The sequence below is a fragment of the Nipponia nippon genome, unplaced genomic scaffold, assembly GCF_047370975.1.
Source record: "Nipponia nippon isolate SJK-2023a ecotype South Korea unplaced genomic scaffold, ASM4737097v1 scaffold_7, whole genome shotgun sequence".
Classification (NCBI taxonomy): Eukaryota; Metazoa; Chordata; class Aves; order Pelecaniformes; family Threskiornithidae; genus Nipponia; species Nipponia nippon.
Genome location: NW_028262391.1, coordinates 27137425 through 27150785, shown reverse-complemented (window position 1 = coordinate 27150785; position 13361 = coordinate 27137425). Strand labels below are relative to the sequence as shown.

Here is a 13361-nt window from a genome sequence, read left to right as displayed (position 1 = left end):
GTTTGAGATCGTTTTCTTTTATTTCCCATCTCTGATAATACCGCTAAATCCCAATGCAAATGTTGCTTTAGAACTGACTAATGGGGAATGCTCTGCATAAATTTATCTTACACAAAGTTACATTTTATTTGCAGTTTTGTATTTACAAAATAGACCCTTTATTTTAATTCTGTGACTCTGTCTGGATGATTCAAGTATGAAAATATTCTTGATCTCTTTATTTGTCCTCTTGTCTTATAAACTTTAACTTCATTCTTTGAACAGAGGATTGTCCAACACTGAATATGGGGATTTTTAAGATGATGCAGTAGGTGACTTAAGAAGGAATTAGTGATTTTGTATATTGGACAGTCTCTTCAGTGATCCAGGAAGTCAGTAGCCTCAGAAATTAATTCTTAACAGAGGAGTGTGTGCATTTCTGTATTTTATGCCAATATTTTAGATTTCCTGTCTTCCAAGGTGATTTAAAAATGATACTATGTACTTTGCATTGGCCCTTCCCCCCCTCCCCCCAAAAAAGAAAGAAAAATAGGAAAAGGGACAGCACTGAATAGGAGTGTTCTGAAATGGGATTGTGATAATAAATGAATTTTACCAACTGTTCTAAATTATTTTTCCCCACTGCCCAAGAGCATGCCAGTGGCTTGTTGAATGAACTGGGGGTTCCTTATAAAAACTGGCTGGTTTTAAAGTGATGAAAGGTCCTTGGATGCTTCATCCTAGGATGTTTGGACTTTACATAGGGTACTGTTGTACATATACAATTATAGATGTTCTTGGCTTTGCCACCAGAAAAAAGTGGGGCCCTGTGCTGTCTGAACAAATTATCTGAACTTGGTTTTACTTCCAGGGAAAAAGCTGCTTCCTCTCAGCAGGACAGAGATGTTGCTCGGTTTTCTCTTAACTTCACACTGATTTTTGCAGTAGTGTTTCATGCTCTGTAAAAGGTTTCTCTAGGGTAGCTTTTCTTACATAGCAGAGTTTTTGATGGAAATACAGTTAACCGCCCACTTTTCTACTTTCCCAAGGAAAAAGAAAGACTCCTATGATTACCTTCTTTGGGAATAAATTTTATCAGAGCTGGAATTGTTTAAAGGAAAAGTCAGGGAAGAGGGAAGGAGTTCTGAAAGTTTTATTTTTAGAGAATTGTAAATGTTTATTTCTGTTTGCTTACAAATGATACAGATCGGGTCATTTTGTCCAAGATAGAATGCTCCATACCAAAACTGTGTTTCTAATATGAATGGCCGGTCCTTCTTTAAAAACATATTTAGCCCCATTCATTGCCTACTTGATGTGTCTGTAGCACCCTTTGCTAGATATTGGTAACACCTCTGGGTAAAGTTAGTGTTACTGCAAGTGAATGCTGCAATCTATTCTATGAAAATAAATATATTTTGAAAATTAAAGCGCTTAAAATGAAGCAGAAATTTACAAGTGTATCTTTTTTGTTGACCTTGCGTACACATTTCTTAGTGGATGCTGTGATGTGTTTCAATATCAACTAAAAGTTTCATGTTCAACTTTGGACATTTTAATTTTTAATCTGTTGTATGAATCATAATGAGAGAAGCGAGAAACAGACTGGAAAATGGTATTTAACAGGGGTCATGTATTGGGGTGATGTATGGGGTTTTTTAGTTTTCATTAACAAAACTTTGGCTGTGCGCTTGCGAGAGCCACACGGGCTTCATCAACCTGACACAATCCTAGTTTGGTTTAATCTGTTGTTTCAGATGTTAGGGTACAATTTGCTGGAAAAGCAGATGATGTAGACAATTTCTTTTTCACATGCAAAATGTAGAGGGACGCAGGAGAGTCTTGGCTGCTGAAAGTTTTTAGAGTTGACATAAAGGGGAGCCTTTTGATTTTTGTTAATGGTGCTCAACCTTAACACAGCTTTTCTTAAATCCAGATCTTGCGAACACTTCAATATTGGTTTAATTTAAGAAGTCAGCTGGATGGAAATCAGTACAGAGGTGTGCACAGGGAGACAGTGTTAGTAAGACAAGAAAACTACAGTGTGGGGAAGAAAGCCTTTTGTCTTAGGAAGAGGAAGCGTTGATTTATAGTCACGTCTGGAGCCCAGCTGAATGGGCAGCTCTGTGGACAGCAGACATGGTCCTCTGAAGAGCCAGGAGCTTTTATTTCTCTCTGCTGCCACCATCTGACAAAAGGAGAGAGCATTGGTGGTAGGCTACACAGAGACCTGTCTGCCTTCCTAGGCAGAGGGGAGCTTTGGCCACCCTGGATGACTTCTACTGGTTTGTTAAAACACTGAACTGTTTATTTAGCACATGGCAACTAACGGATGGGAGTTAGCCCAGGGTAGAAACACACTGAGGAGAGTATTTTTAAAGGAAGGCAAACTCACCACAACCTCAAGATGCTAGTGGAACATTTGTTGGAATATCTTTTATGTAATAAATGTAGAACAAGCCCTCAGGAAACATGAGGGTTCAAAATACAGTGATTTCTCTTCTAGGTTGCTTATTTTATTTCTCTTCTGGATAGCTTATGTTGTTTGATTTCTCCCCTCCTCCCTCCCCGCTTGTCATGACTCTAAACAGGTTTTTAGCATGATGTTACAGAGCATGTTATCTAATTTATTAATTGCTAGAAACTGGTATATTATGGTGTTAACAAAATGTTTTAATGTTGTTGCCAATTTAAAAAGTCATTAAGCACTTAAAAAAAACTTATGCAAGTTCTGCACATGTAATATATTAACTTTTACTGCTCTGTGCTTGATTTGTGTTTTACTGTTATTTGGGTTTGAGACATTTCTTTATTCAGTTCAGTATTGGGAATGACAGCTAAAATCTCTGTGGTTCTGTACATTTTTGAAGGAATTAAGATGTGTTATGGTGGAAGAGAAACATGGTTGAAAGGTGCAAATAACTTCTGTTCTGTTGTGCAGCTCATTGCCTCTGAAAATAGCTTCAAAAGACCACACTAGTGATAACGTGTTCTCTTGCTGTCTCTCACTGACATGCCCAGAATACACAGTTAATTTTCTCTCATTCTTCAGATTATCACTCCATGTCGGAAGCTCATCCTTTGTGCTGATAACAGAAAAGAGATGGAAGATTGGATTGCAGCACTGAAGACTGTACAAAACCGTGAACATTTTGAGGTAATAGGAAAATGTGTTCCTTTGCACTCTGTGCCTTCTCTCCTAAATAACAGCTTGTTTTGAGATTGGAGTCAGCTTCCAATGAAGTTAATAGAGGTAGTTTTTATTGATTGTAATGGGTATAGTGTTGGGCCTTCTGTAAAAACTATCCCAAATACACTGAAGTGATTCTCCAAAGAATGCTTGTGGCTCTGTATACTCTCCCTTGGTAACTTTGAGAGCACTTTTCAGAGTATGGGTAGGTTTTGAAACACAGTTTTCCTCCCATTGTCTTTTCACTCTTCAGTTATCCTCCCTATCCTAATTCATGTCTTGCCTGCTTGGTATTCTGCCTGCTTCAGTGCATCTGTTTGTTTTTTGGCGCTGTAGTTAGACCAGCACTGCCACCAAAAGAAGCTGTCTTGTGTTTTCCCCACTCTGATGCTTGTCTCCCTGTTGTCTCCTCCCTTATGCTGGCACAAGCATTCCTCTGCTATGCAATAAACCAGGTTGGGGAACTGATCTTGCTGAAAACGTAATCCAGCAAAAAAACGGGGAAGAGAAGGATCAGTTATCCAGCAGATAAGTTCTCCAGTTCATTTCCTGACACACACTTGTAGCAAGACAAGGACGGGAGGTAGGACAGGAGCAGGAATGAAGGTGTGGCTGCTTCTTCTAGTAGTCTCTTCTGACTTAAAGACCTTCTTGAGTTACAGCTATTGTGTATAAACTGCATGTGGCCTACTCTTCCCTGGTAAAAGCGTTCTGTTTCTGCCTTTCCTGGCTGCTATGTGTAAGTCTTTGTTTTAAGGAAAAAAGTCTTGTTGCTCTACTTTAGACTTTGCTGTAATACATTTATTTTGTTAGTCTACCCAGTACAGCATGGACCATTTCTCAGGGATGCATAACTGGTACGCCTGCTCACATGCTCGGCCAACGTACTGCAATGTGTGTCGGGAGGCATTATCTGGAGTCACGTCACATGGGCTCTCGTGTGAAGGTAAGCATGCTTTCTTGTCTCCTGTTTTGGGAGTGTCATCTTTATAGCTCAATGCCATGTTCCAGAGATAATTTAAGAGGAATGTTGTTAACAGTCTGCGAAAAGATGTAGAAAAATGCTGCATAATAAACTTGAGAGAGCTACAGGCTATGTATGAGACTGGAGGTCTTTTCTGGACCTGATGCTGAAACCCTTTGCTGCTGAATACCTTTGGCTTCACAGAGAATTTTCCTGCAGAAGTCAAGATCATGCTGGTTTTAGTGTTGGACCTGATAGTAATATAGCTAATTATTTTTTCCCATATACCCAAATACTGTCATCCCTTATTAAAATCATGCTTCTGAAGTGAACAGGTATGTAATTCTGAGATATCAGATAGAATATTCATACGAATACTCTGTTCACAAGAATAATCATATTTGTAAGAATATCCTTGTTAAGTGTTTGAATGCCAGGAATTCTTTTTCAGCTTTGGCATAGCAGACATGCCTGGCTGCGCACAGCTCATACTTCTAGTGTGAATGAGGTTTACACCCATACTGTGTAAAAGGATGCAGGAGTGTATGACTCTGTAAATCATGTCAAATTTAACAAGGTGATAACTAAGCTTTGTACAAGCAACTGGCAAAAGTGACAAGGCAAGAATTAATAGCTGGCTCATCTTACTCAGTATGCTTAGAGCTGATAATTTTGGCAGTGCTAACAAGGTAGTGTGTGCCCATGATTTCTTCTGGAGCCAAATATGGTCACTTGGGAAAGCTTTTGCAGAGAGTGCCACATTATATATTCTGAGGCAGGATTAATGTATTCTTCTCTTCCTCTCTAGTGTGCAAGTTTAAAGCCCACAAGCGGTGTGCTGTGCGGGCAACCAATAATTGCAAGTGGACAACTCTGGCCTCTATCGGGAAGGATATCATTGAGGATGAAGATGGGGTAGGTGTTAGTCTTAACTCTTCTAGGCTTATCTTGATGTGGAAGCACTGGCACGTTCTCTACAGCTTTCTTCACTGTACAGATAGCAGATTCTGCCTTTATACATTAGCGATGTGGGAAAGGCCTTTACTGTCAGAGCATGAGATTCTGTGTGAAAAGGCCAAGCAGGGTAGCAAGGACTCCTTAATAGGAAGAGACTCCTGCTATGGACTGGGGGAGTTGAGGTTAAATAATTGGAGGGATGGGGAACCTGGTCTGAGTTCTGGCAAAAGAAAGATAAATGAGTGGTTGGAACAGTACCTTAGCATATGAGGTGTCTGATGCAAGTCTGTGTTTCCTGGGTATCCTGGGGCGAGTCACCTGGTCTCTTTGTGCTTGAGTGTGATGTAAAATGCCAAAAAAGATCCTTAGGTGTTTTCTAGAAATTGCCTTTGCTGTCCTTGAACAGTGCATATAAAGACTTACCTGTCTGTATGTCTCGGTGCCACAGGGCATCCTGTGCCCTGGAGTTGCACTCTGGAAAGTCCATATTGCTTCCCTCCCTCTGTACCATTTGCAGATCTCGATGCCACATCAGTGGCTGGAAGGAAATCTGCCCGTGAGTGCCAAATGCACTGTGTGTGATAAAACCTGTGGCAGTGTCCTACGTTTGCAAGACTGGCGCTGCCTTTGGTGCAAAGCCATGGTGAGTTGAATAAACATGATCATTTCAATAACAGGATAGTCTTTGATCAACTCTGTGGTGTGTTCTTTTAACAACATTTACTTAAAATGAAATCTCTAACTGCGCTGTCAGTATTTGCATGAAGGACTTTATTGTTCCTTCTCCAGATGATAAACAGCCCGTAAGAGATAAAAATTTAAATTTGTGCTGAGAAGTATCACTGTGATGCATAAAAGTAAGACCTGAAATAAGTATCTGCCTTCTCTGCAAGCTCATTTTCTTTTGATAGTGAGCTTTCATAGAAGAATCTAATTACACTAGATATGAATCAATGCCTCAAGCATGGGAGATGTTGGATTTTAAGGAGCCATTATTTGTCATTTCTACAAGTTGAAAAGGTACAGCAAAAAAGGACAATAAAGAATACTGAGCTATTTTAATAATAGCAATTTCCCTTCCCGTTGCAAGAGGTTTCTCTTGCCTAACCACTGCAGTGATGCAGATCTTGCTATGTTTCCAGTTGTCTATAAGGTTGATAAAAGAAGTATCACAAAATATGTGTTTATAATGTGGGGGGCGGGGGCTCAAACCCCAAGCAAACCCTCTGTCTTGCAGTCTTCATGTACCGGAAATGACTGAAGTGCCCTACTCTGCTTTGTATTTCCCTTTTTGGGTGGCTTTATTAATCCCTTCTTCTCTTGCCTCTTATGTTGCTCATGTTTTCCTGCTTTGTTTTTTGCTTTCTTGTTTTCTTCAATTCCCAGCTTTTTCTTTTGTTGCTACATTTGGTCTCTCAACTGAGGCTAAGATTTTGAAAGCAGAATGCCTGAAGGCTCTTAAAGCCACATAATCTGTTATCTGATCCTCTCAGCACTCAAAGTGCTAGTCTCGTAAATTCAAATGTCAGAAAAAGTACGTACTAATGGAAAGAGGAGAATTAGTAGAAGACTCTGATTAGATCATTCTTAAAATAACTCTATCAATTAACATTTCCTTGGATTCTCCCTCTCTTCTTTTCTTACTCTTCCTTTACAGCCGTTTGTTGGGTGGCTTTATGAGTTATACTGCAGTGCCCAAAAGGGTCTGAATAAATGTTTTTTGGTGTTTTCAGGTACACACAGCATGTAAAGAGTTGTTGCCAAACAAGTGCCCTCTTGGGCTGTGCAAAGTATCTGTCATTCCTCCTACTGCTCTTAACAGCATTGATTCAGATGGTAAGTATCGCTAGTAAGTAGTGCCTTCTTTCTCTTCCTCTCAGTCACAGTCCCTTCAGCTAAGACTATTAATGCCAGACTCTGTCAGCTGAAAATTCTGCTTTTTGGTGTTGCTGAAATTCCAAACTGGAAGATATTGCTGAAGTATGGCAGTGAACTGTTTGCTTTGCTTTTGCATTCAGTTTATTACCCTGTAACGTCAGTATTTGCTGAGCTGCAGCTGTTAAAATTTATTGAAAACAACTATATTGCAGAAGGAGTTTGGAAAGGTTGGGGAAGCTAAAAATTTTGGCATACTGCTAGGAGATAAGTGTGACATTTGGCAGCATGAGGTGTGGTTCGTGCTGGATTCAGGGCTGTGCATATTTGGCGTTTACCCAGTGAGTGCCATAAGCACAAGGAAAGTATTAGCTTCTTCATAGCTGTGCTGGGGTGTGGGGTGGTGTTTTTTTCCTCGCTCCATCTCCATGGGCAGCTTCACATCTCTTGGCTTTTCCTGCCTTTCCCTTCCCTTTTCCCCGACAGGTTTCTGGAAAGCTACTTGTCCCCCTTCTTGCACAAGCCCTTTGTTGGTCTTTGTCAACTCAAAAAGTGGAGACAACCAAGGTGTAAAATTTCTACGAAGATTCAAACAGCTACTGAATCCAGCCCAGGTCTTTGACCTCATGAATGGAGGACCTCACCTTGGGTAAGCAGATATTCTATGGAAGCACACATTCCTTGTGAATACCAGAAAAGTACAAATGATTTATTTGATTACAAGCTTATCCTCAAGTATAACAAGGAACCTATTACTCAGAGAAGACTGAACACGTAAGAAGTTTGGAGGGGTTTTCCCCTCTCTGTGTTTAGTGTTATTGATCAGCTAAAACCAAAAATGTTGTTGAAAAGGCTTATTATTTCCATTCATCAGTAACAGCAGAACAGCTTGAGGGGCTTTGGGGGAATTCCAGAAACACTCCCCTGGAAGAAGACCAAGCATGGAAAGCTTGAATCCAGAAGAAAACTTGTCAGCAAACAGACTTGTAACAGGCATCCTGATGTACTATTAACTTGAGTTGAATTGGGTGAACAGACAAATGTCATAGATAGCAAATGAGTATTGTCAAAATGAGATTTACCCAGAAATAACTTACCTGGGAAGTATGTGAAACTTCGATCCCTTAGAGATTTTATGGTGATATTGGGAAAACATCTCTTAAGAATGTTTTTGGTAAAGTTGGTTCTGCCCTAGGATCTAGATGACATTTCAGGCTTGTTTACCAGATTGCACTAGAATATCTATGGATAAAAAAAAAAGTGAGCACTGTGGAATAAATTCCTTTAGTGTATTTCTGCAACTCTGTTTAAAAAAAAAAAAAAGGTCTCTAGTTTGCTCCCTCCAAATGTTTCTCTGTTGCATTGGATTTGAGTAATTTTTGTCATGAATGAGTGCTTCTTATAATAAGAGTGAACACAAGGTCAATTTCCTTCATATTTTTCTAAATGTGACTCAAAGTCTATGATTAAGACCTGTAGATGCAGGGTACTAAATCTGGGAGCGACCACTCCTGGATGAGTGACCATTAGGGTCTTCATTCCTGAGAACTGTTGTGGTTTCTTGCCATAGTGCGTTGTAAAACACTGGCCTTTAAAACTGCAGTGTGCTGTCCAGGGGATGTGTTTGGCTGATAAATAATTTATAGAAAACTTTTAAAATTAAATAGTTTTCTTCTTCCTCCCCAGTTGGACTGACTGTAGAGAGGAATTTTGCTTTTAAGCAAGAGAGAAGGGAAGGGAGGGAATCAATTATTTTCTCAAGCTGTGGTGCACACTTCTCAAACAGCTGCTCTTGTTTGCTTTCTTAAAAAAGAAATGCTGGTACAGGATAAAGGCTGCTTCTTAATAATCTAAATATTCTCAACTGGTGCCAGTCAAACTACCATAAGATGTTGTCATTTCTGACATTTTTCATGTGTCAACAGTGCTTGAAGAAATAAGGATTTTCATGTACTACAGTAAATCCTGTTTAGGTAATAATAATAATAAAATCTACAAAACCAAAATAAAAGCAGGCAGTAGTTCTGGAAGATGTTCGCTAAGAAGCACAGTTTCAAACAGCTTAAGGAGAGGTTGTTTTTAATATTCTGGAAAGGGCGAATAGAGAAATTCACACTTGTCTTGCTGGTGAGTTGTTTGCCTGCCTGCAGACATACAAGGCGCCAGAGCATTGATTTACATTGCTTTCCCAGAAGAAGGACTAAAGCTTGTAAGCCTTTACATCCTCTTACAGTTGTCTGCTTACTGAATGACTGCATAAAGTTCCCACTCTTCAAGCTTTGCTTTAATTGGTGTGGCCTTGAGTGCAAAGACAGTGACATCAGAGCACTCCAAACAGTGACAAATAACTAGTGTTAGGCTGAACACAGAAAATCTGCAAAAAGGAATTAATTCAATGGATAATGAGCTATCACATGCTTGTTTCCTCTTCTGCTCAGACAAAAGTGCCCTGCTTTAGTAGAGGAGTATGTCTGGGACATGTTTCTGTAGTGAATACCCATTGTAAATTGCTTAGCTGTATTTATAATTCCTTATTTGTAATAATTTTAATTCATCTGTAATCTGACAGTGGCCCATATTCATTGTGAAATCAGAGCCTTCTTTAAGCAAATCTGCCATGTTTATTACCTGGATTGGAATTGTTTATCGTTTCTTTCTATAACAGCTGATTGTTCTTCTCTCTTGCTTTTTTCTTTCCCTTCTCTGTAGTTTACGCTTATTCCAGAAATTTGACACTTTCCGGATTCTAGTTTGCGGTGGGGACGGAAGTGTTGGCTGGGTTCTCTCTGAAATTGATAGCCTCAATCTTCACAAGCAGGTACCTGCCCAACGAGCTTGGTTGGATGAAAGAACGAAGGAATAACAACAGCATGGGTCAAAGAGGACTTTCTTTGATCATACACGTAGTTTGCCCTAGGACTGAAGCTGCTGAAAGCTTACCACAGCAGTGTTCTTGCGGTAGTTTTCTGCAAGAAGCAGTACCAAACTAATTCATTATTCCTATCTCCATTGCTCCCCCACAACTCCCTCTTACAAGATCCATCTTTTGGAGTAGCTCTGAGTTACTCCTGCTCCATTGCCAGCAGAGACTTTATACTCAGAAAGGGCTGCAGTTAGAAAACTGGGAGTTCCACAAGGCTAGTGCTCATCATCTTTAATTCTTGTGGTGGTGTTTCTGAGTCCTGGGATAGACAGAAATTACACTGGAGTAGAAGTATCGTACAATTTGTTTCCATTTTGTCTTGGAGATGGCTATGCTAATTTTACAGAAAAAGCAATAGCACCACCTGATGGTTAAATAAATAATTCTGTAGAAGGGGTTACTTTTAATAAGATGCTCCTTGAGATGGTAGCTGTAATATACTCCTCTCTCAATTAACAACTTAAAAGTAGAAGAAATTTTTCCTTACTTGCATGCTCTTCTGACTGTTTTCCCCATCCAGTTACTTTCTCCTCCCCTTGGGACTAGCTGTTTCTCAATGACTGGTATGTGTAAGGAATCAGTCATGTTACTTGTGGCTGTTTGTGGCTTGTGTTTTCCCATTTGAATATCAATATTTGAATATTTTGGTTTCCTTTTCTCTGATGCAGTGCCAGCTGGGAGTGCTGCCCTTGGGAACAGGGAATGACCTTGCCCGTGTGTTAGGCTGGGGGTCTGCTTGTGATGATGATACCCAGCTCCCGCAGATCCTGGAGAAGCTGGAGAGGGCCAGTACCAAAATGCTGGATAGGTGTGTAACCATCACTAACATCCTCCCCTGCTCAAGAGTTGTGTGAAAATACCCTTCCAGGAGAACTGGGCACTTCTTGATTCTACCTAGCTGCTGAACTTCTTACTAATGCCAGTTAACATTTTTTCTTTGATAATCTTTTGTTACCCTTTAGCAACAAAAGGTACTCTGGCTTTCTATGTCACTGCTGCAGAATAGTAATGAGTGAAATTGTCTGATGTCCAGTGTCTTCTCTTGTGTTCCAGAGCTCTCGTCAATTGAATTTGACAGCCTTACAGTCATGATTTTTTTTTTTAAGCTATTTTTTTTCTTGGTAAATTTGAACCAATTTATCTTGAGTTTGGCTTAGAAATGAAAGCCGAATGCAGAAATTGACATCTTTACCCCTAGTATTGATACCGCCTATGTATCGTTGTACATTTTAAAATGCTTCTTGTCTGTAGAGTTGCATTTTGGCATCTCTTATGTTGAATCAAGTAATGCCCATAGAATTTCTGTGTGAGAGGGAAGAAGTACAGAGAAAGTCCTTGTGCTGTAGGATACTTGTTCATAGTGTCATGCCTTCCTCCTCCCCCAGTTCAGACCCTCTGCAGTTCCATTGCAACCCTGTGGCTTCCTCACATCAGTCATGCCCCTGCCAAAGTGCAATTTGTTCTGCTTGAGGTTCTAACCTGTTATGTCCTTTGGATAAAAGAGGAAATCATCTACCTTGTAGTGATAACTATGATGTCTCCTTTTCAACAGGTGGAGCATCATGGTATATGAAACCAAACTGCCTCGCCAGGCCTCCACTTCCACAGTCACTGAAGATTTCAGTGAGGATTCTGAGGTACCTTAGGAGATGCAGAGGGCAGGGGACTGGGAGCAATGGCCTCAGAACAGACAAGATAGGAGGCAGTGGTTGAGTTCAAATGAAGCAGGCCTGAGCTATGACTTGAGGGAAGCAGGAGCTACAAAGATCCTGGGTCTTTAAGTCAATGAAGTATTATGGAGAAGGATGGAGGTTGGGTTACCAGAGTCCACAACCATAACGGGGCATGGAAGGAAAATGCTTTGGAACAGGGCAGAGAGGAAATGATTGACTTTTATCTGCTGTCATAACATCGTGTTGAAATTGTGGAAAGCTGCATAGCAGTCATAAGAACCGTAAAAACGCACTTTTAGATCCATAGTTAATCAGAGACTCTAAGAACTGCGCTGCTGGTGATTTCTGCATTCAGAATTAGTTTCTTCATCAGATTCAGATCTTCAGTGGGTAACTGAGCCCTGGACCACAGAACTTTTCCAGGGCAAAAAGAACCTCGAGAATGATAAGTACTTTCTGGGGAGCCAGGGTTACACAGCATATGTTGTAATATTGGGAAGCAGCACTGCAGTGGCTTGTTTCTGACTGTCACCAGGTGCAGAAGATTCTCTTCTATGAAGACTCCGTGGCTGCTCATTTGTCCAAAATTTTGACTTCTGACCAACACTCAGTGGTCATCTCCTCAGCCAAGTGAGTACTTACAGGACAACTGCTCCAAGTGAAAGCTGCACTGTGAAAATCCTGAGACAATCCTTGCATGACTTTGTTTTCACTGCCTCCTTTGTTTAGGGTGCTTTGTGAGACAGTGAAGGATTTTGTGGCTCGAGTAGGGAAAGCCTATGAGAAGGCAACGGAAAGCTCAGAGGAATCGGAGGTCATGGCCAGGAAGGTAAAATTGGAAAAATTGTTTGGGTTTCTACTTCTGAAGTGGAAAACTGCTCTGTTTTCAGGGAACTAGGACAGCAGCAGTTCAGCAAGCACTAAAAGAATGAGCTACCCAGTCTACTGTTTGTTCTACTCAAATGTTCTTCTTCACCTTGTAGTGCTCTGTCCTGAAGGAGAAGCTGGACTCATTGCTGAAGACACTGAATGATGAATCTCAAGCATCTTCATCTCTGCCAAACCCTCCTCCCACCATTGCAGAGGAAACCGAAGATGGTGATGGGTCAGGCAGTGCTTGTGATTCTTCTAGTGACCGGTCGGTGGGCTCGTCATGTACTGCACGGCCCCAGATATTTCGCCCCCGAGAACAGCTCATGTTGAGAGCCAACAGCTTGAAAAAAGCTATTCGTCAGATAATAGAGCATGCAGAAAAAGGTAACCTGTTAGGAGTCCTGCTTGTGACTTGTTACAGGCTCTTGAGAAGTATAAATTTCCTTTATTCCAGAGGGGAGTAGGGTTCTTTATTAAAAACAGCTTTCCTGAGCTAAAGAAGCTATTCAGTAAGCCTGGCTATTTAGTTTCAGTATCATCTCTGCCAAGCCCACCTGTTTGAAACATTGCTTGGTAAATGAGCCTGAAGTTCAAGGTATGTTCTCTCCCATAGGGCTGGTTTAGGAAGTTACTACCCTCCCACACTCTGTTCATTTGCGTTTCCTGTCTGTCCCCACCCATACCACAATTGTGTCAGTGCAACTGTTTGTGTGGCCTTGCTGTAAAACAGATCTGAAAATACTTGGGAAGAAAGTATTTTAAGTATTTTAACATGGATTGTTTCAGAAATCTCTTTATAGTACAGCCCACCAAAACAGTGCAGTGGTACAACTGCAGGAGAGGGCAGGAACTTCTTAAACTAGCTTTATCACTGGGAAAATATTATAATACTGCACCTTGATGCAAATCAATTCTGTTCCAATGTAA

At 40.6% G+C, this 13361-nt stretch overlaps 1 protein-coding gene across 12 annotated transcripts in view; it reads left to right on the top strand.

The window, feature by feature from the left end:
• DGKD (diacylglycerol kinase delta) overlaps positions 1–13361 on the top strand; it is a 58174-nt gene that overhangs the window by 29004 nt on the left and 15809 nt on the right. For all 12 annotated transcript variants that reach the window (XR_015700458.1, XM_087739337.1, XM_087739336.1 and 9 more), the window contains 12 exons: positions 3032–3136; positions 3983–4115; positions 4942–5048; positions 5608–5733; positions 6824–6926; positions 7452–7614; positions 9675–9783; positions 10557–10696; positions 11441–11525; positions 12097–12191; positions 12291–12390; positions 12545–12818. Coding sequence is in view for 11 of the 12 variants with exons in the window: in XM_087739337.1 (XP_087595463.1) it covers positions 3032–3136; positions 3983–4115; positions 4942–5048; positions 5608–5733; positions 6824–6926; positions 7452–7614; positions 9675–9783; positions 10557–10696; positions 11441–11525; positions 12097–12191; positions 12291–12390; positions 12545–12818 (1540 nt within the window). In the remaining variant the exon portion in view is untranslated. The remainder of the gene's footprint in view (positions 1–3031; positions 3137–3982; positions 4116–4941; positions 5049–5607; positions 5734–6823; positions 6927–7451; positions 7615–9674; positions 9784–10556; positions 10697–11440; positions 11526–12096; positions 12192–12290; positions 12391–12544; positions 12819–13361) is intronic.